This window comes from Podarcis pityusensis (assembly GCF_964106645.2).
Source record: "Podarcis pityusensis genome assembly, chromosome: 8".
NCBI lineage: Eukaryota > Metazoa > Chordata > Lepidosauria > Squamata > Lacertidae > Podarcis > Podarcis pityusensis.
In genome coordinates, this window is record NC_138033.1 from 24,516,265 (window position 1) to 24,542,037 (window position 25,773).

The 25,773-nt window shown below is 48.3% G+C and overlaps 1 protein-coding gene across 3 annotated transcripts in view; it reads right to left on the reverse strand.

The window, feature by feature from the left end:
• Positions 1 to 1,037: 1,037 nt before the first annotated feature.
• The window catches only part of FGR (FGR proto-oncogene, Src family tyrosine kinase), a 58,661-nt gene continuing 33,925 nt past the window's right edge, over positions 1,038 to 25,773 (reverse strand). For 2 of the 3 annotated variants that reach the window (XM_081015765.1, XM_081015766.1), the window contains exons 2-13: positions 18,092 to 18,152; positions 11,826 to 12,090; positions 10,588 to 10,690; positions 9,565 to 9,663; positions 9,137 to 9,240; positions 8,387 to 8,536; positions 7,254 to 7,418; positions 4,102 to 4,281; positions 2,860 to 2,936; positions 2,326 to 2,479; positions 1,784 to 1,915; positions 1,038 to 1,618 (exon numbers count right to left, since the gene is read on the reverse strand). In XM_081015765.1, coding sequence (XP_080871891.1) covers positions 1,410 to 1,618; positions 1,784 to 1,915; positions 2,326 to 2,479; positions 2,860 to 2,936; positions 4,102 to 4,281; positions 7,254 to 7,418; positions 8,387 to 8,536; positions 9,137 to 9,240; positions 9,565 to 9,663; positions 10,588 to 10,690; positions 11,826 to 12,078 — 1,626 coding nt within the window. In that variant the 5' untranslated portion in view covers positions 12,079 to 12,090; positions 18,092 to 18,152 and the 3' untranslated portion in view covers positions 1,038 to 1,409. Of the gene's footprint in view, positions 1,619 to 1,783; positions 1,916 to 2,325; positions 2,480 to 2,859; positions 2,937 to 4,101; positions 4,282 to 5,693; positions 5,850 to 7,253; positions 7,419 to 8,386; positions 8,537 to 9,136; positions 9,241 to 9,564; positions 9,664 to 10,587; positions 10,691 to 11,825; positions 12,091 to 18,091; positions 18,153 to 25,773 lie in introns of all 3 variants that reach the window. The other variant, XM_081015767.1, reaches the window with a different exon arrangement.

The following is a 25,773-nucleotide window of genomic DNA, read 5'->3' on the forward strand; positions in this document are numbered from 1 at the left end:
GACGTTGTGGAAGCCATTCCAGATGTTCAGAGCCGATTTTTTCAACAACTAAGCTGTTCGGGAACCAAGGTACCACTGTATCTTGCTACTGGAAGGCACTGATACAAAATAGATGAGTCGCAGTTGCAGAGATTTCCCTCTGAAGCAACCCTTCTTCTTGCTTCCTTCAGTGAAAGCCATAGCACAGACCTCCCCCTTGCACCTCCAATGTGAGCCGCTTTTTGTAACACCGCCCACTATCATCGCACCCCCAGTGGATTATGGCTTTAATAATATCGTCGCTGGTTAAGGAAATGGGGGAGGATAGGAAAAGCTATGGGGGGGGGAGAGGGAGGTGTGAAACACAACCAACAACCCCTTTCAAAGCCCTTGTGCATCTTGTGAGTTGGGGCTGGATGGCAACAGAATTGTAGAGGACAATGAAGGCAGACCCACAATCCCTTCGCAAGCCACCTGGGCCGAGTTTGGCAATCTCAACCAACCTTGTGAGGTGGCCCACCTATGCTGTGAAAAGTGGAAGGGCCATAGCTCAGTGGCAGAGCAGGCTTTTGGCATGCAGAAGGCTCCAGGTTCAATCCCCAGCAGCTCCAGGTCTGGGAAAGACTCCTGCCTGAAGCCCTGGAGAACTTCAGTCACTCCATACAGGCCAAGGCTGGATAATCTGGGGTCCTCCAGATGTTGCAGAACTACAAAGCTCATCATCCCTGACCTCTTGCCATGCTAGTTGGGGCAGATGGGAGTTAGGGGACCAACAACCTCTGTAAGGTCATAGGTTACACTCCAGGGATGGATGGGAACCTGTCAACCCTCCAGATGTTGCTGGACTCCCATCACACCCATCCCCATCAGCCAATGGCTAGGGATGACGGAAGCTGCAGTTCAACAGCATCTGGAAGTTTAGAGCTTCCCCATGCCTGCTTCATTCCTTCAGAGAGTTGGTAGCACCAGGGCTGGTGGGAAGGGAAGAGAGGGTTGTTTATTGTCCAAAGAGCACTATCATGTTCCAAAACAATATAGGAGGGAAAGGGAGGGGAGGGTTGGGGAAAGGAAACTTTATTAAGCAAGGATGTACTGTACAAAACCCACTCTCTCCCTTTGCTAACCCGAGCCCCTGGCTCACAGTCCTCTTCTTAACTCCAAAAAATCAGCACAGCAGTCGCCCAAGAAGAAGCAGAACTTTAAAACACAAAATCACAATTAAAAAATCTCGGTGTGGAATTGTAAAAAAAAGGGAAGCGGGGAAGAGAGAGAGAGAGAGAGAGAGAGAAGGAAATAGGAGTCCAAGCCCACTTGTACAAAAAGTGATCCTTGGCCCCTGCTCCAGGAGGACTGTTTCTGCGGACAGCCAAGTCCCAAAGTGCCCCAGGGGATGGGCTGTCCATGGTCCCTGCTGGCATCTGCAGCAACAGTTATTGGTTGTCTCCCGGCTGGTACTGAGGCTCTGTGGCGGTGAAGTAGTCTTCAAGGAAGGACTGGAGGTATTCAAAGGTGGGGCGCTCCTCAGGCTCCTTCTTCCAGCACTGCACCATCAGCTCGTGCAGCGACGGAGGGCAGTTCCCAGGGCACTGCATGCGGTAGCCCCTCTCCACTTGCTCCAGCACCTCCCGATTGTTCATGCCTGCAGAAAAAGAGCAAGGGGGTTGGGCAGGGTTCAGCAGAGAGCTCCAAAGGAGAAATTCACCGTAGATTTCTGTCGAGAACTGAATTTAAGATTGGGAAAGTGAGATATGGAGAGAAACCAAAAACGGTCAGGTCCATCTCTCCAGACAGGGGAAGGCTTTACCTGGGTAGGGGACTCGCCCCTTGGTCACGAGCTCCGTCAGGAGGATGCCGAAGGACCACACGTCCGACTTGATGGTGAACTTGCCGTAAAGGGCAGCTTCTGGGGCCGTCCACTTGATGGGGAATTTGGCACCTGGCAGGGGAGGGAGATGGGAGAAGATGCTGAGATGGAATAGAAGGGGAATGTCCCCTCCACTCCCAGCACCAAACCACCACAAAACACATCTCCAGGCAGGCCCAGTTCATCCATAGGGCTTTGCCTCTTCACCGTGGCAAGTCCAAGGGGATCTTGTCAGTGGGGCCCCGGCAGATGCCCAGCCATGGCAACATTGGCGCCGGCCCTGCCTGCTTTGCATGCATAAAACCCTAGGTTCAGTCCCTTGGGCGTCCAGGTAAGAGACAATGAGAGAGAACTCTACCCAAGACCCCAGAGAGCCACTGCTAGTCATTGTTGGCAATACTGGGCTAGATGGGCAAATACACTTGACTTGATATAAGACAGTATCTTGGGTTTCTTAACATGGTATGTTTCCAGGAGCTTACCTTGCCGTGCTGTGTATTCATTGTCCTCAATGAGGCGGGCCAGGCCAAAGTCAGCAATCTTGCACACTAGGTTGTCGCCCACAAGGATGTTGGCAGCACGCAGGTCCCGGTGGATGTAGTTCATCCGCTCAATGTACGCCATTCCAGCTGCAATCTTGGGTGGTGGAGACGTGAGAATGCAACAGGGAGGTGGGTGACTCAAATGATGTCGCTCATTGCCCAAGGATCATCTTCATACTTTAGCCTTCCTCTGACTTAAGGTCTCTTCAGACGCTGTTGGACTACAACTCCCATCAACCCTGAATGTTGACTGTGCTGTGCTATGCTGGCTAGTACTGATGGGAATTGTAGTCCAAAACATCTGGAGGGCACCCTGTTGGGGAAGTTTGTCATACAGTCTATTATCCCTTTCTAAAGAAAAGAATGAGACTGAATGACAGGCATGCTTGCTTATTTCACATTTCCTTAAGCTGTCTAGGGAATTTTATTGTTAAATTAAATGTAGCTTCCCCAAGTGCCCCCCACCCCGGTTACCTGGGCTGCCATGTCTACCAGCTGAGGTAACTTCAGGAACCGGCCATCGCCATCCTTCAAAAAATCCAGCAAACTCCCTGTGAAGGGCAGAGTCAGGAGATCAGACCAGCATCTTGTTAGGATCTTTTCCCAATAACCCACCAGCGGTAGCTGCCCATCAACCACTTCGCCCAGTTTCTCTGTCCGGTCTACTTTCCATGCCCAGTTTCCTGCCACTGCCCTTTCCTTGCAGGCAAGCAGCTGGGGAATGAGTCTTATCAGCCTTCCTAAATCTGGCACCCTTCCAGTGGTGTTGGACTCCAGCTCCCATGAGCCCTAGCCAGTGTGGCCAATAACCAGGGGCAATGGCAGTTGCAGTCCAACATCTTGGAAAGTGGGCGCTAGGTTGGGAAAGGCTGAATGCATATGATGAACTTTTCCATGATAGACTAGACAATTGGGTTAGTGCAGAGGTAGCCAATGTAGTATCCTTCAGATGCTGCCGGACTCCATCTCCCATTATCCCTGACCATGAGTCATGCTGTCTGGGCCTGATGAGAGTTGGAATCCAGCAAGATCTGCAGGGCATCACATGGACTACTGCTGAGCTAGGCCATCAGTGGTTTTATAACTGAACTAAAAAGGCTGCAATTGCACAGGGACCCAACACCATTGACCTCCCAGGTACCTTCCAGAATTCCATTTCAAACATAAGAGAAAAACCACAGTTCCCTGGTACATGGAAAAGCCTGCACCAATTTCAGGCTCACATGCTCTCCCTCCACCAAGTCCCTCCCTCTTTCTCAACTGCAAGGAGAACTGGAAACTTCCATTCTCTGACATCCATTCTCAGGGAACTGTGCTTTGTCAGCTTGGTCCCAAAGTTGCGGCTGAAGAACTCAGCAGGGAAGGGGGCAGGGACAAAGCTAGAATAAATGGTGTGTGCCCCATCAGTGGCTGTGGCTCCACCTACTGTGGGCTTTGCTGCCTCCTGCCCTACCATTCCCAGTTGTGACCCCCCCCCCCATGGATTTGTCTAATACCCTTTTCAAGCCGGTCAAATTGCTGGCCATTGCTATATCTTGCAGGAGCCAGTTCCATAGTTTAAACCATGCACTGTGCAAAGTTGAACTTCTTTTTGCCTGCTTTGAAATCTCCCGCCCTTGAGCTTCCTGGGTTGCAGCTAGTTGCTTGCCTGCCACCCAGAAGCCTTGGCGCCCTCCCACCAGCCTTGGCCTTGGCCATGCCAACATATGGCCGCACCTTGGCTCATGAACTCGGTGACGATGTAGATGGGCTCCTCCGACACCACCGCGTACAGCTGCACCAGCTTGTCATGCCGAAGGCGCTTCATGATCTGGGCCTCTTCCAGGAAGGCTTCTGGAGACATGGTCCCTGGCTTCAGCGTCTTCACCGCGACTTTCGTGGTGCCGTTCCAGGTCCCTGGAGCCAGCGGGAAGCACGGGAAAGAGTCACCGAGGGGGATGGCGCGGGGGCACCCACCAGAGCGAGGACACTTCCTTGCGCTCTCCCACCTTGACCCATGTGGAGATGGAGATGGATGGGAGGGGGAAGTTATGCCAGATCAGGATGGTGCCCCCTCAGCACAGAGGTGAAACATGTGTGGGATGGAAGGAATGCCCTCCTTCTGAAAAACCCAACCCAGAAGGGCCAATTCCACTGCTTCCACCCTTGTCTAACTTCCTAGCTGAAGAGCAATCCTTTTCCAGTACATGTATGTCCTTCTCATTTGTTCTGTTTTGCTAGTAGTAGGGGAGGGGCCAGGAACTATGCAGCACACTGGAAGGCTCAGTCCCCGAGCAATGGAAATCCAGCTCAATCATGACCCCGCCCCATAGGAGCCAACACCTAGTTGTTGAGGTCCCTTCGCCCCCCTCCCAATAAAATGGGAGGCCTTGAAGTTGATGGTCCTTGCCACTCTTGTGATAGGTTATGCTGGGTGGAGCTTCTCCCCGCCCCCCAAATTTTATTCAAGTTGGCACCCCTGCCTCGCCCTCCCTACTTTGCAAGCAGCCGGCTTCTGAGAGTTCACCACTTCTGACTCTGAAGGCAGCAAGGGCCAAAAAGCAGCACTTATATTTAAACAAAGAAACGAAGAGTTTTGCTTCTCAGGAAGTTGCAGATCCAGTACTAAAGCCTGTGCTTTCAAGGACTGATTACTGAACATCACAGCTCTGCAGGGTGCGATGCACTTACTGGCTGCTCTTAAAAGCTACGAGGAGTGGTCTGCACCAAGAGAGACCCCCTGAGCCTGTTCTGAATAGGAAGAATAGCAGTAGCAGAAGACCTTTCCAGGCAGAAGATTTTGCCCTGCCTTTCCACTCTGAGATCCTTGTGACTGGAGATGCCAGTGACTAGATGAAGGATGGGTAACCTGCGGCTCTCTAGAGGTTGCTGGACTACAACTTCCACCATCCCTGTCTGTTGGCCACACTGGCAGGGGCTGATGGGAACTGGAGTCCAACAACTTCCAGAGAGCCACAGGTTCACATCTCCTGGGTGACGTCTAGGACCTTCTATATACAAAATTTAAAATTTGGCTTTGTAATTCGGAATTTATGTGATGTGATTTAATTTGATTTGATTGGCCGGTTAATAAAAATTATTTAAAAATAAAAGGACCTTCTATATACAACGCATGCGTTGTCCTGCTGTTGAGCTACAGCCTTTCCAAAGGAGGCAGGATACTGATCTTTCCTAGGTATAAAATCAGCAGCACCTCCCAAAAGTTGCCTGATCCTAAAATGCACTCTCATTCCATGGGCTTCCTCCACCCACCTCCAACTCATGTGCCCTCCAAGCTACAGAGTGACCCTGGAAGGCCCCCACCTTACCCATCCACACATCTCCAAAACATCCCATGCCAAGCTTCTTGTCAAAGCGTATGGACTCGCGCAGGATTTCCCAAGCGTCCTTAGACAGGCCCATAGTCTGGGGTTTCGGAAAAGGGCACACCCTGGTTAGTAGTTGGCAGAGACCATCATTGTACTCTGTAATGGATGGAATGGGGTGGGATGGAGAAGGTGGGAGAGAGAGAGAGAGAGAATGCGAGATGGAAAATGGAGTGATGGATTCCACATGCACCCAGGAGGGACGGACAGGGACCAGGAGGGGGAGGAAGAGGAGTATGGCACCAGGCCCCATATTATATCAGGCAGAAGTATCTGCTTTGACCACTAGTTGGTGCCCTTGGCTTACTTTTAGAGCAGCCGCTCTCTGCACAAGAATAGATTTCCCTTTTTGACTTGCATAGAAAGAGCGCATTAGGGCAGGTTCAAGCTTGCCTGCAGAAATCACCTCCATAAAGTTAATGCCTGGCCACTCTTACCCAAGTTATTGATGAAGTGGCACTATACTACTGTATTGACGCTGTTTCGGTATTTACGCGAACTGCTTTGAGCGCAGATGGAGCATAAGAACATACAAAGAGCCTGTTGGATCAGGCCAATGGCTCCTCTAGTCCAGCATCCTGTTCTCGCAGTGGCCAAGGAGATGCTTCTGGGATCTGAGCACAAGAGCCCTCTCTCCTCCTCTGGTTTTCAGCAATGGGCATTCAGAAGAATCATTGCCTCCGAACAAATCAACACAGGCTGATTGTAATCTCACCCTATGGTGACTTTTGCATGTTGGAATGAAGATGTTAAATCAGGGGTCACCAACCTACGGCCTGGGGGCTGAATAAGGCCCGAGGGACCCGTTTATCCGGCCCGCGGCAACCCCCGCTGCCGCCCATTCTTACTGGCGTGGCACAGGGACACACTTCCGGGTCAGAGGAGCACCGGAAATAGCTTGTGCGCATGCACACGGGCCTCCTCTGACCCAGAAGTGCACTGGAAATAGCATGTGCGCACGCATATGGGCACGCTCTCTCCAGCCCGCCGCACGATCGTCGCTTGAGACACCGGCCTGAGGCAAGGAAAGCTTGGAGACCCCTGCATTAATTCATGTGCATGTGCCCTCTTTTTCCTGTTTCTTCCCAAAAGGCACAATAATATGAAGACATTAGCAGCCCTTGATAGCAAGACTATAGCAATGGACACAGACTCGAATGGGTTTAAAAGAGAACTAGACAAATTCATGGAGAATAAAGCTATCAGTGTCTACTAGCCACGATGGCTGTGCTCTGCCTTCAGTCTGCCTCTGAACCCCAGTTTCTGGGAATCTCAAGTAGGGAAAGAGTTGTTGCACTCAAGTCCTGCTTGCAGGCTTCCCAGAGTCACCTGTTTGGCCACGGCGAAAACAGGACGCTCCATTAGAAGGGCCCACTGGATGTTCTTGAGATGCCACTTTGTGTGGGCATGCCCACCCCGTGACTGGCACTTGGCCTGGTGTCTTTGCCTTCTTCCTTCTCCCCTCTAGGGCTCCGTCTCCTCTGTTCTCGCGGTCAGTCCTACCCATCCACACTTCCCCAAACTGCCCGTTGCCCAGTTTCTTGATAAGCTGCAGCGATTCGCGCGGGATCTCCCAAACGTCTTTGGTTTTGACGGACAGGTCTGCCAGCTTGGGCATCCCTTTGTGACATGGCACAGCCAGGCGGCAGCACAGCCCTGCAGCTCTCTCTTGAAGAAGGAGCCCCGGAAAGCAAGGATTGGGTGCGGGGGTAAAAAAAGGGGAATACACATTTTTTAAAAAGGGGGGGGGGAGGAAGAAGAAGAGATAAAGAACAGTAAGATAGCCAGTGCAGAACAAGTTGGTCACCAAGGAGGAAATGCCCTTTTACTACACAGAAACTGAAGCGGTAGCAAAACCATTGCACTCACTGGATTTGCCAGTAGCAATTCCCAATCCCCATAACCTACACCCGACAGGCAGCCGTTTCCCAGAGTTTCTCAGCACTACCAGGAGATGCTGAGGATTTGTCTGGAGCAAAGAGGAAGGACAATATTCCAAGTCCTAGGCTTAGAGACGAGGGATTCCAGCGGTGGAGGCTCCATTAGGGCATATGGGTCTTTGCTCCACCATCCTCGGCCGGCCCCCACCCTGTCACCCTTCCTGTCCAGGGCATAGCACTGCCTATCAGCTTCCTCCTCCTTAGACTCAATGGTGCCCCCTGTAGAACTCAGCAGGGAGAAGGGTAGGGACAAAACTAGACTGGCTCTGGCGCCCCCTACTGTTGGGCTCCCTGCCTTCCGTCCCACCAGTGCCAATGGATGTCATCCACTGCTGGATTCCAGGAAACCACTTCCAGGAAGAGTTGAGCTTTGGCACCTCCACACAATACATTTAAAGCCCTCTCTTATATATAGTTTTATAGCAGGCTTCTTCCCCCAGAGAACCCTTGGAACTGAAGCTTGCTCAGGATGCTGACCCCACAGACCTACTTCTCCCAGCACTCTTGGCGAACTACAGTTCCCAGGATCCTCCATTGCTCTTAAAGAGGAGTGCTTTCAATATACAGTGTGGAGGCGACCTTTGTGAAATGAAACATTCCAGCCACCCAAATCTTCGAAGGGCTGGAGGAGGAGGGTCCAGAGTCCCTGTCTCTTCTTTGATGCTCTCCTGCTGATCCCTCCCCACAACACCCTACCTATATAATGCTGGACCAGCTGCTGCACCGTCTCAAACTGGGCCCGGGTGGTGATGTAATAGCCGCCGTTGTCCAGCTTCCGGATCTTATAATGCTTGACGTGGTCGCCCTTCACTTCATCCCAGTCCCGGATGGATAGTGAGTAGGCACCTAGGAGGAAGAGACCCAGAGGCAGAGGCGGGTCCCGAGGGAGGAGCAAAAGCAAAATGGAAAACATTCCTTAGACACTGATTGGTGCACAGTTGTGGAATAACCTATCAAAATCCAGGGATGGAGAAGCCAAGGACCCACCCCTTCTCTGAAGCCCCGCCCTTCAGCTTTGAACTATGTATGCCGCACTGAGTTCTTTGGAGGAAAAGGTGGGAAATAAATGTAATAAAGGAAAAAATAATGATAAAGGAATGATCGAGACGTAATTGCACAGCAAGGCAGCAGGTGGTGCTGTACTCCATGAGGCCAAGTCAAAAGGGATTGCATTTCCCACCTATTTGGGAGATGAACCTTCTTCTTCCATAAGTTACTTTGATTTCTGTGTCCTCCCTGGGGTCTTTTAGGACCCTTCTGTTTGCACACCTAGCGTGCCCAAAGCACAGATGACCTGTTTAATGAGCTGTCATCCTGATCTGTTTACAGGGAGAATAGCTGACGTTTTTAAGCAGAGGTTGGACAGCCACCTGTCATGTATGATCTAGTTGAGATTCCTGCATCGCAGAGGTTTGGACTAGATTACCCTTGGGAGAAAGGTGCTACCTTTGGTGGTCTCGCTCTCGCGGATGAGAAAAGTTCCCCGGGGGTTGCCATGGCACAGAAGCTGCCTCTCGGCATCCTTGCGGCCAATTTTCCCAAAGTACCATCTGGAAAAAGAAGATTTAGAAGTGAATGCTTGGAGGCAGAGGGGAAGAGGACCTGGGCCAAGTTGCCAGCTTCTGTAGAGCAGAGAGAGGTTCAGTCCTTCTGGGTGCTGCTTCACCAGCGTGCTTCCTGTGGGGGAACAGACCCCTCTTCCCCACTCCTGTCACTCAAGTTTGACCCCCTGGGGGATGCGGGGAGATAAGTGATCTAGCCTGCCAGGCCAGAAAGTTTCCTTACCCGGCTAAAAGCAAATAATCACCTCCTTTGAGTACCTCTCCCCTTTCCCACCCCCTGCATGCCCCCCCTCCAGGTGCCACCATACTTACTCTTCTGCCTGGATGGAGTCCACGGGTGCCACGTAATTGCTAGGGATGTAGCCCGTCGCTCCTGTGTTGAGAGACCTCGCCTCCCACCAGTCACCCTCCCTGGAGAAACAGGAGAGAGAAAGGAAACCAGTGAACCATGAGGAAGGGTTGGAACTAATGACTCTTGCGCTCCCTTCCAACTCTACAGATCTATAAAGCTCACCCGGGTGGAGGAATAGCTTAGTGGCAGAACCCAGGCTTTTGCATTCAGAAGGTCTCAGGTTCAATTCCCAATGTCTGATTTTTCTTTTCTTTTCTTTTAATCTGTTTTAAACACTATTCTTTTCACCTGGTTTGTTCTATTGTATATTTTAATTAAGGATGAATTGGTTTTGTTTGTGTTTTTATTAGGTAAAGGTAAATGGACCCCTGACCATTAGGTCCAGTTGCAGACGACTCTGGGGTTGCGGCGCTCATCTTGCTTTATTGGCTGAGGGAGCCGGCGTACAGCTTCCGGGTCATGTGGCTAGCATGACTAAGCCGCTTTTGGCGAACCAGAGCAGCACATGGAAATGCCGTTTACCCTCCCGCTGGAGCGGTACCTATTTATCTATTTGCACTTTGTGCTTTTGAACTGCTAGGTTGGCAGGAGCTGGGACAGAGCAACGGGAGCTCACCCCCATCGCGGGGATTCGAACCACTGACCTTCTGATCGGCAAGTCCTAGGCTCTGTGATTTAACCCACAGCACCTTTTAATTAGGTGTGGATTTTGTAGCTGATTGTATAGCTGTAAACCACTTAGAAGCCACTTATTGTATAATTATTATTTATTAAATATGTAGACCGCCCTTCATCCAAAGAGCACAGGGTGGTTCACAACATGGAAGTGGCATATAAATTAATAAGAATACATGCACTGTCTCTCATCGGCCCCAGTGAGCATGGCCAAGGGCCAGGATTGGTGAGGGTTGTAGCTGAGCCAACTCTAGAGCACCAAACGTTCTGTACTCCTCCTTTAAGCCATACTATAAGCCAATACTCACATATTGTTAATTATGTGGAATTTCTCTCCTTTCTTGAACGTGAGGTCGTCCTCTGTTCTGGCTTCATAATCGTACAAGGCAACAAACAGGGTCACTCCTCCACCTGCAGGGGGCAGCAGCAGAAAGGCAGTGAGAGGACCCAGCAAAAGCTGCAGAGGCAGCTCCAGCTCACGAGAAATCCCCAGGTATGTTACCTATGAGCATGGTATTTCCTGAATTACAATCGGTCCACAGGAAATGCCAACGCCACCTGGGCTGCATCCAACAGGTTGTCCAGAAATAACTTTGTAAGCATAAAAGCTCAGATGCGAGGAACAAATGTGTGTTGTCGTGTTCCCCCCCACCCACATCTCTCCCTGGCCCTCAGGACTCTCTCCAGCCACTACTGCTCTCTCCCTATGCCACACTCCTCACTGGCCCTGCTTTCTACTCCTCTTGAGTGCTTCTGTCTGACTGGCGTGTGTCCTTGAGCTCTGAATCTGGGCACCACAATTTAAGAAGGATGTTGACAAGCTGGAACATGTGCAAAGGAGGGCGACCAAGATGGTCAAGGGTCTGGAAACCAAGCCTTATGAGGAACAGTTAAGGGAGCTGGGAATGTTTACCCTGGAAAAGAGGAGATATAGCCACCTTTGAATATCTGTAGGGCTGTCACATGGAGGAAGCTTGTTTTCTCCTGCTCTGGAGGGCAGGAAATGTGCCAGTGGCTTCAAGTTGCAAGAAGGGAGTTTCAGGAAGAACTTGCTGACAGTAAGAGCTGTTTGAAAGTAGGACAGTTTCCCTCAGGAAGTGGTGGACTCTCCTTCAATGGAGGCTTCAAAGCAGAGGTTGAATGGCCATCTGTCATGGATGCTTTAGCTGAGATTCCTGCATTGCAGGGGGTTGGACTAGATGACCCACAAGGTCCCTTCTAAATCTATGATTCTGTGATCATGCTGCTTGATTGCCTGATTGGAGGACAGAGGGGACTGTGTGTTTTTGTGTACCTAGCAACCATCCTCCTGTACAAAGGTAAAATTGGCATCCATTGCCCCACCCATGTTAACCTCTGGCTCCTCCCACCACTGGCATGTGGCCCCCAAAGGTTTGTTGAGAAGGAAATGTGGCCCTAGGACTGAATTGGTTTCTCCACCCATGACTTAGGCCTGCCCCAAAGGGTTGGCCCAACCAAAGCAAGCATTCGAGGCTTGCCCACCACACCTGAGTCCTCTAGCTGCAGCCTTTCCTGAGAGACTGACCTGCAATCCCGGCTCCAGACATGGGGAGGGAGCTGGGATACAGGCTGGACCCCCCCATGAAGGCTGGAGTGGAAGGCCCCGAGGTCCCTGCCTGGAAGTTGTTGTAGTCGGGGATGCGCGTGAACGTGTTGGTGGGGTTCTGTGGGGTGGGGTCAGGATCGTAGCAGGAGCTGGGCTGCAGGTTTGCCATCCCATCGCCGCCATTGCTGGGGTTTTTATTGGGCCTCTTCCTTTTGCATTGCACACAACCCATCGCTGGCAGCACCTGAAATGGAATAAGAGAGACAGACGGAGAGAAGATAAATTAGGACTGGATGAAACACTGAGGGCTGCAGGGACATTTCAGGGTATAGGAGTAGGGATGGGTTGGTTTTGTTTGCATTTAAATGAGAAACTACCTCATTTACACTTTTTTCGAACCAGAATGCGAACCAAAACACAGCAAGCCTTCAAAACTCACACTTCTCCGAGTTTTGCTGTTTCATTCTCCAACCAAACAGTGCATACTGAAGAATAATAACAGCATGTGATCTGAAATGTGGGGAAAGGAGCAACTGCCCCCTCCACATTATTATTATTATTATTATTATTTAGGCGCCAGGCAAAAGCATTCCTCTTCTCCAAGGCCTTTGGCTGATTTAACAATCTGTGGCCTTTTAAACTGTGTGTGGTGGGGGATTAATGTTTTGTTTGTATTTTTATGTTTTTATATTGTCAACTGCCCTGTAATCCTCAGGTGAAGGGTGATATAGAATTATTATGATTATGATTATTATTACCTAACCTTCACATAAGGTTATAGAACCATAAAATGGTAGAGTGGGAGAGGAACATGAGTGTCATGTAGTCCAATCTTTCGCCCAACATAGGGCTCGAACCCACAACCCTGAAATTAAGAGTCTCATGGTCTCCAGACTCCCTGTGGGTGTGTTTTAGCAACTTGAAATACACTTTTAAAATCTGTTTAAAACAAAATATGGTCAAGAGAATACAGAAGGTAGTGTGTGTGTGTGTGTGTGTGTGTGTGTGAGTGAGAGAATGTGAAAGTCCAAGCCTAAAGAGCTGCATCTTCAGCATACAATGGAAAGTTCTGTACATAATGGAGGTGCCTGATGCACCTCTGTTGGAATGGAGTTCCACAACATAGGAGCTGTCCTCTCCTGGGCCTCTGAGGATGGAGGAACTACCAAGAAAAGCCTCCTGTGCTGACCTTAACATCCAGGAGGGTCTGTAAGGACCCCGACTATAAGCCATGAAGAGATGATATGATCATAAAGGGTTGCAGCTTTACTCCATCGCCCATCAGGAAAGGAAGGCTCTCGAGATCCATCTGTGCAAGACATACAATGCCGTACAGGTGGGTGGGTGGGTGTGGAGATGGTGCAACATAACTTGAAGCTGCAGGCAGCAGAGGAAGAAAGGTAGCTTGCTGGCTTTATTTTTCTCAAGGACCGTCAAGTGGTGATTCTCTCCCCCTCCTCCCCCAACCACAATTCTTCCTTTCTGCCACATGCCGGTTGCATGGCAACGTGTCTGGGACATCAGCCGAAGGGAAGAGACATGGTAGGCTCTATAGGGCCAGGAGTTCATGGAGAAAACTTGGAACAGTTCAGAATGGCCCCGTTGGAACTGGAGTTATTGGGTTGTATCCAGCTAAGTTTTACTCAGCGTAGACCCCCTGAAATTAAGGGACCTCTCAGTCATTTTCAGTGGTCTACTCTCAGTAGGACTAATGCTAGAGATGGCCCATTAACAACCTAAGAAGAGCCTGCTGGATCAGGCCAGTGACCAACCAGAAGCTTGTGGAAAACCTATAAGCAGGATTCAAGCACAGGAGGCCCACCCCCTACTGTGGTTCCAAGCAAATGGTATTCACATTAGGACTGCCAGATGTGTTTGTGGGGTTATTTTGGGGCCTGGGTGTTAAAAAAAGATCTTTGGTGCCTCAAGGCACATCCACGCCAGACAATGAGCAATCTCTTTGAATGGTCACCTCTGAAATTCAGTTTATGGAAATTCCAGGAGGGGAGAAGGCACTTGTGCTCTGGCCCTGCTTAGGGACTTCCCACAGGCAAGACCAGGATGCTGGGCTAAGTGCTCAAGGCCCGGAGAAAGTGTGAGGAGGATAGAGAGAAGTCAGCGCAGATATAAAGGGGTACAGGTATTGTCTAGGAATCTGGACGTCTCTTACTTTATCTGTCTAAACCCTATGAAAACCCCTATCAGCAAGCTGCGTTGCATTCGATTTTCCGGAACTGATTTCCAGTGACAAACTAAGCAATTGTTTTGGATGCCGGAATTTCAGGGAGGCTTCATTGACTGTGTTAACAAATTGGAGAGAAGAACTACGGCCTGCATTTTTGGAGGAGGTGCACAGCACAGAGGAAGCAGAACGTCTTGCCAGTTGGGTGATATTCCCTGCAATCCGGGAGACATAAAACTGAGCGCCTTCTGATCTCTCTCAGCCATCTGGAGTACAGATACAGTGAGAGAGAGAGAGAGAGGGAGAGGGAGGGCGCGCACACAGAAGATGGAAGAAGATGTTCAGAACAAAAGCAAGGAAACCATATCCTGGTTCAATGTTCCACAAAATAAGGTGCCAAAGTTATGCTGCTCTAAGCCCATTGACGACCAGTTTATTGAGTTTATTCATTCCGATCTCTGTGCAGGTTGGTAAGAATGGCTGGTTAATTAGCATTAATTCTGAACAGATTGCGGGGAGGTTAGATGGTATTGCATCACAGGCATAGCCAAGCTTGCCCCTCAATCAATAAAACTACATTGCTAACTGAGGTTCTGCCCCCCCCAACAAAAGGCCTGCCCCCGCCTAACAAAAATCCTGGCTACGCCCATGCATTGCATGAAAAGCAAGTGTTATCTCACACTTTCTAGTACATTTCTCCATCATTTTCCCTACTGCAAAAATTCCAATCTTTTGGGGAAACAAGTTTCTTGCATAAGACCTCCAAATCAACTGTAACTGTCCCTGTACCCTGACTTTGAAATTGACAACATTTTAATGTAGTTTTCTGTTTCTTGGATGAATTTTAATTGTTTTTATTCTATGCATTTTTTTTATTTAAAAACCCAGAACATTTTACAGTGGTACCTTGGTTTGCAAACAGTCTGGTCTGCATACGTTTTGGATTACAAGCACGTCAAACCCGGAAGTATGTGTCCTGGATTGCAACCTTTTTTTGGATTACAACCCATTTTGGGGGGATTAAAAACAAAAAAAATTTGGAGGCCCCATTGGCGAAAGCGCGCCTTGGGTTACAACCTGTTTTGGTTTACAAACGGACCTCCAGAATGGATTATGGTTGTAAACCAAGGTACCACTATCTCACACTGCTTAGAAATTGTGAATATTAAGCAGTATATAAATCAGTGGAGGCCGCACCTTCTTACAGCAGCCCGAATAGCTCTGTGTCAAGCATAGAAGAAATCTGACCATGCAGAATAGAAAATTGAGACTAAGATTCTAAATGTAGCTCAGATGGCCAAACTTGCAGATATAATAAGGATTATAGAAGGCTGGCAGTGAGATTTATAGAAAAGTGGAGCTTGTTCACATATTGGAAAGAAAGGGCACAGGAGGCGATAAATCCATATTGGTTATTAGGGGAGGTACAGTTTTAAACATATCAGAACTCCGGTTAGATAACGAAATATAGTTAGCTTAAGGAAATTCTGTTTAGAGCCCTGGTTGTTTTACAAATTAAAGGAAACAATCAGGTTAACTTATAATGGATAATGTTGAATGAGTTTGCACAATATACATATTTAACATGAGAGCTTGTCACTCTAAAGAACCTTTGCTGCAGCAGGGATTTCAGTAGCACGGCAATGGAAAAGTTTGAAAAAATATACTTTTGTTTAAGTTTAAGAACTTATGTTTTTTGTGGAAGAAATAACACATACATTTGTGTGTCTCCAAAGGAATGGAGGCCCAGAACAATTCCACACCAGCTGGGGGAATTTTATTTCCTCTGCTTTGGACTTAGATGCTCCACGTTCACCATTTAAGCCAGCTTGGGAAATATGGGTGTCTTGATTTTGACTGCTGTGTGAGTATTCCTTTTTTGTTTTTGTATGTGGTACAATGTAATGCCCTGCTACTGTACTTTTGGGTTGTCAGAAATAAATTTTAAAATGCTTTTTAAAAAAAGATTTTGCAATTATTATTATTATTATTATTACCAAGGTCTTGGGTGAGGTTACAACACGAAAACACAATATTAAAAACAACTTGCAACTTACTTACTTACTATGTGTATTTAATGTTTATATAACGTTTGTATATCTATGGACAGATGAATTTAGTCTTAGTTATTTGCATTTAATGATTGAAAACACGCACACGATCAATACATAGACATAGAGATTTATATCCACACACCCCTGAAATATATAAAATAAACAAATCAGTCCCTGTATGGGCTTGAGGAGGGATTTTAATTTGCCCAGGGAAGGCAAAACAAAATCCACATGTGCCGCCCCCCCACCATGCCACCTTCAGAAAACAAGCTATTCCCATCTTCGTGGAAGGAAAGCGAGTGCAAAGCTGCATCTAGACGGGCCCTTAGGCAGAGTCTGGATCTGCAAGTAGTGAAGGAATGCAGGCAAGGCACCCAGGAGGGGGGTGGGGTGGGAGGGAGCATCTCTTAATCCGGAGTGACAGGGACATTAGAGACACCTGCCACCGACAGCCCTGGGTTAGTAGGACAGTGGGAAGCAAGTGAGGAATGGTTGGCGCTGGGTCGGGGGGAGGCAAGATATATATAAACATGCAGAGACAATAACATTGCCAGGGGTTTCTTCTCTCAGACCCAGACTGAGGAACCACGGCTGTTGTCTAGGGGATATTTCTCATACAACCAATAACTGGGGCACATTGCAGCATTAAAACAATATATTTGTAGCCTTCTGTCTTGTTGCTTATTTGTGGGTTTTGAAACTGCATTTATTGTGTAGTGCCATTGATTGACCCCCACACTGGAAAAGGGATATTGGGGGATTCTGACAAAAACGGAAGCAAAAATTGCTGGTATTTGCTTATTCATCCCATGTCTAGAACAGAAATCAATCCAGCAAAACAGGATTGGCATTTGCTCTCATTGCTTTCCGTCTGCAAACAATATGTAATTGATTGCGTTTTCTTCCCCTGTTTGCGTTGTCGGACCTTTGTGCTGAAATGAACGGGGAGGAATAATATAATGGCAATGTAATTTATGTAATTAATTATGTAAGTCAGTACTTTCACCGGTGGACAGCGAGACGAGTAACTTAGTTTTTTGTTGGAAAATGAGCTGCAGTGGAATGGAAACAGAGTTCCATGCAACAAATACAGGGCAGAACAGAAATTGATGTCTTCTTACATCTCTACCCTGGAATATTTTGATCAGGGCTGGCTCCAGGATTTGGGGAGCCCTCAGTGGACCCCCTAACCTGGGAGAGGCAGGACAAGCAAACTGTGATTTCATCTATGCTGCAACTGAGATTCTTGGGTATTCTGTGCAAGGTAGAAATGGTACAAATGTCAGGGCAGTGGTCCCTTTACTGGTCTTGTAGCCCAAACAAATAACCAAGCTAGCCACCCTCTGGTGATGACCCTGTCTTTCGATAAATATTATAAAAAAAAATTTTAAGTAATATTGTCCCACGTTGAAAGGGACCATGAGGGTCATCTAGTCCAACCCCTACAATGCCCAACATGTCAGGATAAAGAAATGTATTTTAAGTGGACACTTTACCCTGGTATATCCACCTCCATCGTTCTGCCCGGACACTGAGGTCCAGCGCCAAGGGCCTTCTGGCGGTTCCCTCACTGCGAGAAGTGAGGTTGCAGGGAACCAGGCAGAGGGCCTTCTCAGTAGTGGCACCCGCCCTGTGGAACGCCCTCCCACCAGATGTCAAAGAGAAAAATAACTACCAAACTTTTAGAAGACAACTAAAGGCAGCCCTGTTTAGGGAAGCTTTTAATGTTTAATAGGTTATTGTATTTTAGTGTTCTGTTGGAAGCCACCCAGAGTGGCTGGGGAAACCCAGCCAGATGGGCGGGGAATAAATAATATATTATTATTATTATTATTATTATTATTATTATTATTATTATTAGTACATGCTGCTTGGCCAGAGAACTGCATTATGAAATTCAGAAAAGTGCAAATTTCAAATTTCATTGTTTCGGAAACTGCAAATTAGGCTAAGTTTGCCTTTAGGATGTGAACTGACTCCAATTTCTCCCCTACCATCTGCCCACTTACCAGGCTGTCCCGTCAGGTCAGTGCTGCTGTGTCATGTCTCCTGCTGGACGGGAACACGTGCCTAAGAAAGAACAGCAGGAAAACAAACAGAAAGGGGCTTGGTTACTACCCAGAGATACTAAATCACATGCCCTACACTGTTATAGCCCCTCCAAGGTACAAGTACTTAGCACACTGGCATCCATCCATTGCAGTGTCCTTGCAGACAGGTAGGAATCCTTATGTCAAAACTCACAACACAGGTGACCCAGATGATGGTCCCATTCCTCTGATGGACATTGCAAAAGACATTGCAAGTCTGCATCGCATTTACTGAGCATTTGATTGTCTTGCACAAAGTTTACACAGAGGGTAGATTATACCTGGCCTTTATGGAGCATTTGTTCTGATTTGTTTGTGAGGTCATAGAACCTTGCAATCTGGTCATTATAAGGACAAATGTTTAAGAATTAGTGCCTGAGTTTGATCTTCATTTTCCTCTTCCCTCCCTATCCCTTTCCCCTTCTGTGTCATCTTTTGTTTTTTTTTAACTTGAGAGCCTGTGGGCAGAGACCAGCTTGGATTAATTGACTGTATGCAAGCCACTCTGTGAGCCTTTTTAGAGTGGGGTACAAATGCTCTAAATAAGTAAATAATAATAAATATTAATAATAAGCATTTGTTCTGCATTCATCCTGAATTGCTTGCAGGGTGCTTATAAGTCTTCCTGTTGTTAATTAATTCCACACTTTCCGATTCATTTCCCTGTCACTTTCCAAACTACAAAAAGTCTCTTTTTAAAAAAAGGTATGTTTGTTGTGCTAGGGCAACACAGTCTTTTAATCCACTCTGAAGGCACAACACTAAAGTTCTGGTATTCACTTGAATCCCTCCTGCAAAATACTGAAGGTTGTATCCAAACTTGTGCAGATAACATGTTCCACGAGGACAAGGATTTCTGCTTGTGCAGCAGGACTCTCCCATTTCTCTCCCCTCCCCCCAGTGCATCCACTAAATCTGTTCTATGTTTTTAGCTGTTCTGATTTTTAGCTCTAAGCCGCCTTGAGTCCCTGTCAGGGGAAAAGGCAGGGTATAAATGTACACACAACAACAACAAGTGTGCCCCAGCCCTCAGGACCAGATCTGGGTTGGGCACAAGGCACACATGGAAGGAGAAGACAGCGTGTGTTCCTTTGATACTGCCCTGACCGTCTGGGTCCTGGGAAGTAACCAGGTTCGATCTCTGGCTGTGGAATATGGTGGGGATAAGACTCAGCCTTGTGCTCAAATCCCAGGAGGGATAAGGGGGCCAAGCCACTTATTTGTTATATTTCCTTACTGTTCTTAGCATACAGGAAGGCTCAGTTGGTTAGAGGGTGGTGCTGATAACGCCAAGGTTGCAGGTTCAATCCCCGTATGGGACAGTTGCATATTACTGCATTGAAGGGTTGGACTAGATTATCCTCAGGGTCCCTTCCAACTTCTATGATTGCTCTATTCAAGGGTTTCCTGTGTTACCCGGGACGCAGGTGGTGCTGTGGGTTAAACCACAGAGCCTAGGGATTGCCGATCAGAAGGTCAGCGGTTCGAATCTCCGCAATGGGGTGAGCTCCCGTTGCTCAGTCCCAGCTCCTGCCAACCTAGCAGTTCGAAAGCACGTCAAAGTGCAAGTAGATAAATAGGCACTGCTCCAGCAGGAAGGTAAACGGCATTTCCATGTGCTGCTCTGGTTCGCCAAAAGCGGCTTAGTCATGCTGGCCACATGACCCGGAAGCTGTACGCCGGCTCCCTTGGCCAATAAAGTGAGATGAGCGCCGCAACCCCAGAGTCGTCCGCAACTGAACCTAATGGTCAGGGGTCCCTTTACCTTTACATTTACCTGTGTTACCCACTTCCCATCTCGCAATCAACACATGCAGAGAGAGGCTGTTATGTGTAAGTAAGGAAGAGATATTTACTCAGGGAAGCAACGGTACAGGCTTAGTAGCAGTTGCTGCCACCTTCTGAGTTACCTGCCTCCCTGCACTGCCTACTGCCCTCCCCAGCCTCCACTGAGACCCTCCACTTTGCCAGGAAGTGCGGGCAGGAAGGAGCTGGCATCCCTGTTCTCCCTTCTGAAGTGGCTGAAAGCAAGGTACACGTGGCAGAGCACTGCCTTCAAATCCCACTTCCCATCAGTCAGGCCCCTCCTCTTTGTTCCTTCTTCTTCCTGCTGCTGCTGTTGCCACCTTGGGGCTTGCCAGCCCAGCCCTGATCTTGACAGCATTGTGGGGCCCATGACACCCCCTCACTCCCTCACTCCTTCCAATTCCATCCTGCTTCCCTGTGGCTCTGCACTTAGCTAGGGGAGTCATAGAACTTGCAGGGCAAGGCAGGAGGTGGATTGGGATCTATTAGTACATTTCTGGGCGATTTGCCGTAAATTGGCAAGGCTTTGCAACTCCCAGTTGTTCAACTGCAACAACAAAATGACTCCCCCACCCACCCAATGCTTCCTAAATTAAGCTGCTGAAATGACAAAAAATAAAATAAAATGGTTGGAAAACCAGGAGTGGATTTTTGTCTGTGGCAGGATTGCAAGCTCAGCCCTGGTGCTCTTTCTTAATTCTAAGTGTATGTTTTCCCTATCCTTCCTCTTTTTGCACCTGACTCCAGCCAATGGACTTCAGGATTCCAGCAAAGAAACTGAAGAGTTGACCACACAAGCTTCAACGGAGCTTGTTCTACAGCATAAGCATTCTCAGCCATTTCCAGGTGGCCTGTTTATTGAGTACCCATCCTGATTGGGTTGCAAAGTTTGCAGAGAGGTGAGATGAAAGGCACTTCCAGATGGTTGCCGTTTCAAAATGGGATTCAATCACATACTGCCTCCTTGCGGGCTCCCCATCTGGTTGACTCCTGTGAAAACACAATGCTGGACTAGATGGGTCATTGGCCTGATCCAGCAGGCTCGTTCCTATGTTATTTTTCTTATTTAAGATATCCTACCCTCCAAGATTTCTCCAATGAAAATAGGGACATTCTGGGATCTAATCTGAAACTGGGGCGGCTTCTGTAAATCTGGGACTGTCCCTGGAAAACAGGGGCACTTGGAGAGTCTGAGACAGCTGTTAGGTTGCTTTTCTCACAGAGAGGCTTGTTATGCCCAGTTATTTTGCATTTAAAGGTAAAGGTAAAGGGACCCCTGACCATTAGGTCCAGTAGTGGCCGACTCTGAGGTTGCGGTGCTCATCTCGCTTTACTGGCCGAGGGAGCCGGCGTACAGCTTCCGGGTCATGTGGCCAGCATGACTAAGCTGCTTCTGGCGAACCAAAGCAGTGCACGGAAACGCCGTTTACCTTCCCGCCAGAGCGGTACCTATTTATCTACTTGCACTTTGACGTGCTTTCGAACTGCTGGGTTGGCAGGAACAGGGACCAAGCAATGGGAGCTCACCCCGTCGTGGGGATTCGAACTGCTGACCTTCTGATCGGCAAGTCCTAGGCTCTGTGGTTTAACCCACAGTGCCACCCGCTTCCCTATTTTGCATTTAGGCACCTTAAATTGTTTGCTCACCGGTTTTCTATTGTCTATGCCCAAACATGTGACCGTGCAATCTTGAGGGCTGCTGATTCCACACACTGCTAGCTCCCAAGAGCTGGAGCGAAGTCAATGTGCCTTCCCTTCATCCCTACCCCCACAAAAGCAGCAGCAGTAGCAGCAGCGCCAGACTCCCTGCTCTGGGCCCTCTGCCGAGTTTGCTCTGCTCTCTGTTTCGCCACCAGGCCCATTTGCCGGCCAGGCAATTGTCACCTCCGATCTTTCTCTCCTGACGGCTGGTCTGTGAAATTGTTTTCCATGGTGGGTGCCTTAACACAATGGGAGCAAAGAACGACGGACTGAATTGGACGTGTCGTGGCTCAAGGGCGTTGGGCGCCCTTCAAAGTGGCCCAAAGGGCAAGGGGTGGGGGGTGGCGGTGAGAAGGAAGATAGAGACCTCTGGGGAAGCCAGGACCAGCCAAGCCCACCACAGCTCTTTAACCCTTCACTGAGCAGTAACAAAGAGAGGTTCTGACGGAGACTGACATGTCTGTCTGTCGTTTGACATGCCGTCCTGTGCCTCTGATGGCAAACTGGTTATTCTAAGGCAGGGGTGGCAAACCTTTTCAGACTGAGTCCCCTATTCCCTTCTGGGCAACAGTCCAGGGGCCACGTGCCAGGAGTGGGAAGGACCAGAGGAAAAAGTGGAAAGAGCAAAGAGAGAGCGGGGAATTTATCACTGTACACTAAGCCAGTTTCTACACACACACACACACACTCCTGTCTGTCCTCCATCCAGACAAGCAAAAATGCACCATCGGGGTTCAAGGAGATATTCCAGTGCAGCAGACCCAGGAAGGGCTGTGGCCTGAGGAGAGGAGCGGGACTGTGGCTGGGGGGAGTCCAGAGGGCCTGTTACAGTAGGCTAGTTTTTGCACAGGCTCACATTCCCCTTCTCTGCTCCAATTCCAGGTCAGCAAGAGGCACTAAGTTGAAGAATGCATTCCACCCAAGTAAAATCTCTCAAGGAGGATGCGAAGCCAAGCCAGTGAGGCTGTGTAGCTCAGAAGGGTCAGGCTGGGCCGGGGTTACTTCACTCCTTTTGTAGATGCATTGTTGCATCTACAAAAGGAGTGAAAGGGGCGTCTATTTTTCAAGCCTTTTTCAGCCAGAACTCACCAGAACTCAGTTTTGGCACCTCTCAGGTGGGCGCCATTGTCATTAGAAGAGAACAAGGGTTCATGGTGAGTTCCAGCACCTCTTTTTCTAGAAAAATAGCACTGTTATTTAAAAATAATATATGTATAAATTTGTTTTCTGGAGATATGGAGAGTTAGAATTGCTCTTACTTACCACCTCCCCCTCTTTCTCACCCCTTGCTTGTCTTTTTCCTTATTCTTTCTACTTATCTGATCAAAAACAAATATCTGGGTTTCCAGTTATTCCACAGGCCCCAAGGCTGCTAATATCTGAGCCATAATTTAATTATTAGATATCTCTTTCCCTCCTAGTGTTTTCTGCCTCCCAAAAGGACATCAGGGTTGTTGTTTTTCTTCCTTTATAGTTTTTGCTCTCATGTCAGCCACTGTTCTTCTCTTCCATTTCCTCTGCAGTTTGTTATTCTTGTAGATCATCACAAATCTTTATAAACTATTGACAGGGGCTTGTGCTAAACTAAGGTTTACTCAGAAAAGATGCGTTGAAATTAATGGGCCAGGACCATGGACTTCAATAGGTCTACTCTGAGTAAATGTTCATTGGCTACAACCATGGGAAGGGGGAGATGCTGGGAGCTGAATGGAGTGACTCTCCTAGGAGGAAAGGCTGAAGCGTCTGGGACTTTTCAGCTTAGAGAAAAAGCGAGTACGAGGCAACATTGCAGAAGTTTATAAAATAATGCATGGCATGGAGAAAGCAAGTGCAGTCGTACCTCGGGTTAAGAACTTAATTCGTTCCGGAGGTCTGCTCTTAACCTGAAACTGTTCTTAACCTGAAGCACCACTTTAGCTAATGGGGCCTATTGCTGCCACTGTGCCGCCGCTGCATGATTTCTGTTCTCATCCTGGAGCAAAGTTCTTAACGAGAGGCACTATTTCTGGGTTAGCGGAGTCTGTAACCTGAAGCGTCTGTAACCCGAGGTACCACTGTAGTGGAAACAAGCTTTTCCCCCTGTGTCAAAACACTAGAACTTGTGGACATCCAGATATTTATTAAGGTTTTTATTAGAACTTGTGGACATCCAAAACAGTAGAACTTGGAAAATTTGGGACAGATAAAAGAAAGTCCTTCATACTGCACGGGGTCAAATTATACAGGTCACTTGCACAAGAGGCATTGATGGCCACCAACCTATATGGGTTTAAAAGAGGATTAGACAGATTTGTGGAGGATAAGCCTGTCAGTGACTCCTCAGCTGGAGGCAGTAACGCTTCTGAATGCTGCAGAAGAGGAGAGTTGTGCTCAGATCCTGCCTGCGGTTTTACCACAGGCATCCAGTTGCCCACTGTGAGAACAGGATGCTGGGCTAAGATGGGCCAGTCCATCAGGCTCTTCTTAGGAGTGTGGGACCTTCTTTAGTGCCGAGCTATAGCCCCACTTAGAAGAACACTTCTCCTCCTGGACCAGCCTGCATCAGGGGTAGCCAGTGCAGTTCCCTCAAAATGTTAATAAAATCATAGAATTGTGGAGTTGAAAGGGACCCCCAAGGGTCATCTAGTCCAATCCCCTGCAATGCTGGAATCTCAGCTTCATCGAGCACCCATGACGGATGGCCATCCAACCTCTGCTTAAAAAGGAGAATCCACGACCTCGTGAGGGGGTCCGTCCCGCTGTCAAACAGCTGTTACTGCCAGAAGGTTCTTCCTGATGTTTAGTCGGAATCTCCTTTCTTGCAACTTGAAGCCATTGTTGTTGTTGGACTCCAACTCCCATCAGGCATGATGGAAGCTGTAGCTCAGCAACATCTGAAGGGCATCGGCTGGCTGTGTGTAACCTGAGGCAAAGCGGGAAGAGGAAGATGAACTGGACTACCCTTCCCGATCAGAGTTCCTTGACTCACGATCGGCTGAGCAAACTTCTCCATTTTGTAACTGCCGCCCCAATCAGGAAGCAGTGAACCAGCCCCACCCTTGAGGAAAACCATGGCTTTTCCAACACTGTGAATCCAGTCTGGTGCAGCAGTTAAGTGTGTTGGGCTAGGACTGAGGCTGCCTCACCCCCCACCCCACCCCGCCAGCCATGAAATCTGATTGGATAACCTTGAGCCATTCACCATCTGGCAGCCTGGCCTACCTCACAGGATTGTTCTGTCACAAGATAAAAATGGAAGCTTGAGAGAACCACCCCACGATACCTTCAGCTACATAGAAAAAAGGCGAGCTCAAATTGCAGTAAATAAACCCATACTAAAGTTCCATTTCCACCTCACAGACCATGTCGCGCTTTTCAGAGCAGAAACCACGCTGGCCAAAGTCTACTCCGATGACACAGAAATAACCAACTGTGGTCTCAGCAACAAGTGTATTGCCTTCACTTTCATATCACAGCCTGTTTCCTGCTGGTGTGTGCTGATCTAGAATGAAATAGGTGGCAACTGATGTAGCTCTGTTGCCTGTTGGAGCTGCCCCATCATCTATCTCTACAATTAATAATGTAAAAAAAAAACCCATTGTACTAGCCAAAAGCCATGGCAAATCCATACAACCACAAGCCGCTTAAAATATCTGAAACAACTGCAAATAAAAACAGGAACCATAAATTAGGAAGGCGACAATAACAGGGAAACCACCAGGGATACAGTAACTCAGTTACTTCTTCCTAACCTTTTTTTGCCTCCAGAGCAAAAAAGGGCCACTTTATGTGCCACTACAGCACTGCTGTCACTCAGCAACCACTGGACCCTCTCTGTCAGGGAGAGCTGATTTCCTGTCCAAAGCGGGGTTTTAGAAAGAGCCTCCTTGGATCTGCGTAAAATGGACAAGTTAGCATACAATGGGAGATATATTCTACCTGGGGTTGCCCACAAATAAAGGGTCTGTGTGCACTTGAAATCACAACTCTATAAAAGCAGTTCTTAATGAGGCAGGCAAGAGTTTGGTCAAATAGCTAGATCTGAAATGCTCTGTTTTCAAAAGGAGAAAAAATGGTGGTTCAAATCGATTGCAGGTCCCTTCTGGATTCTAGCC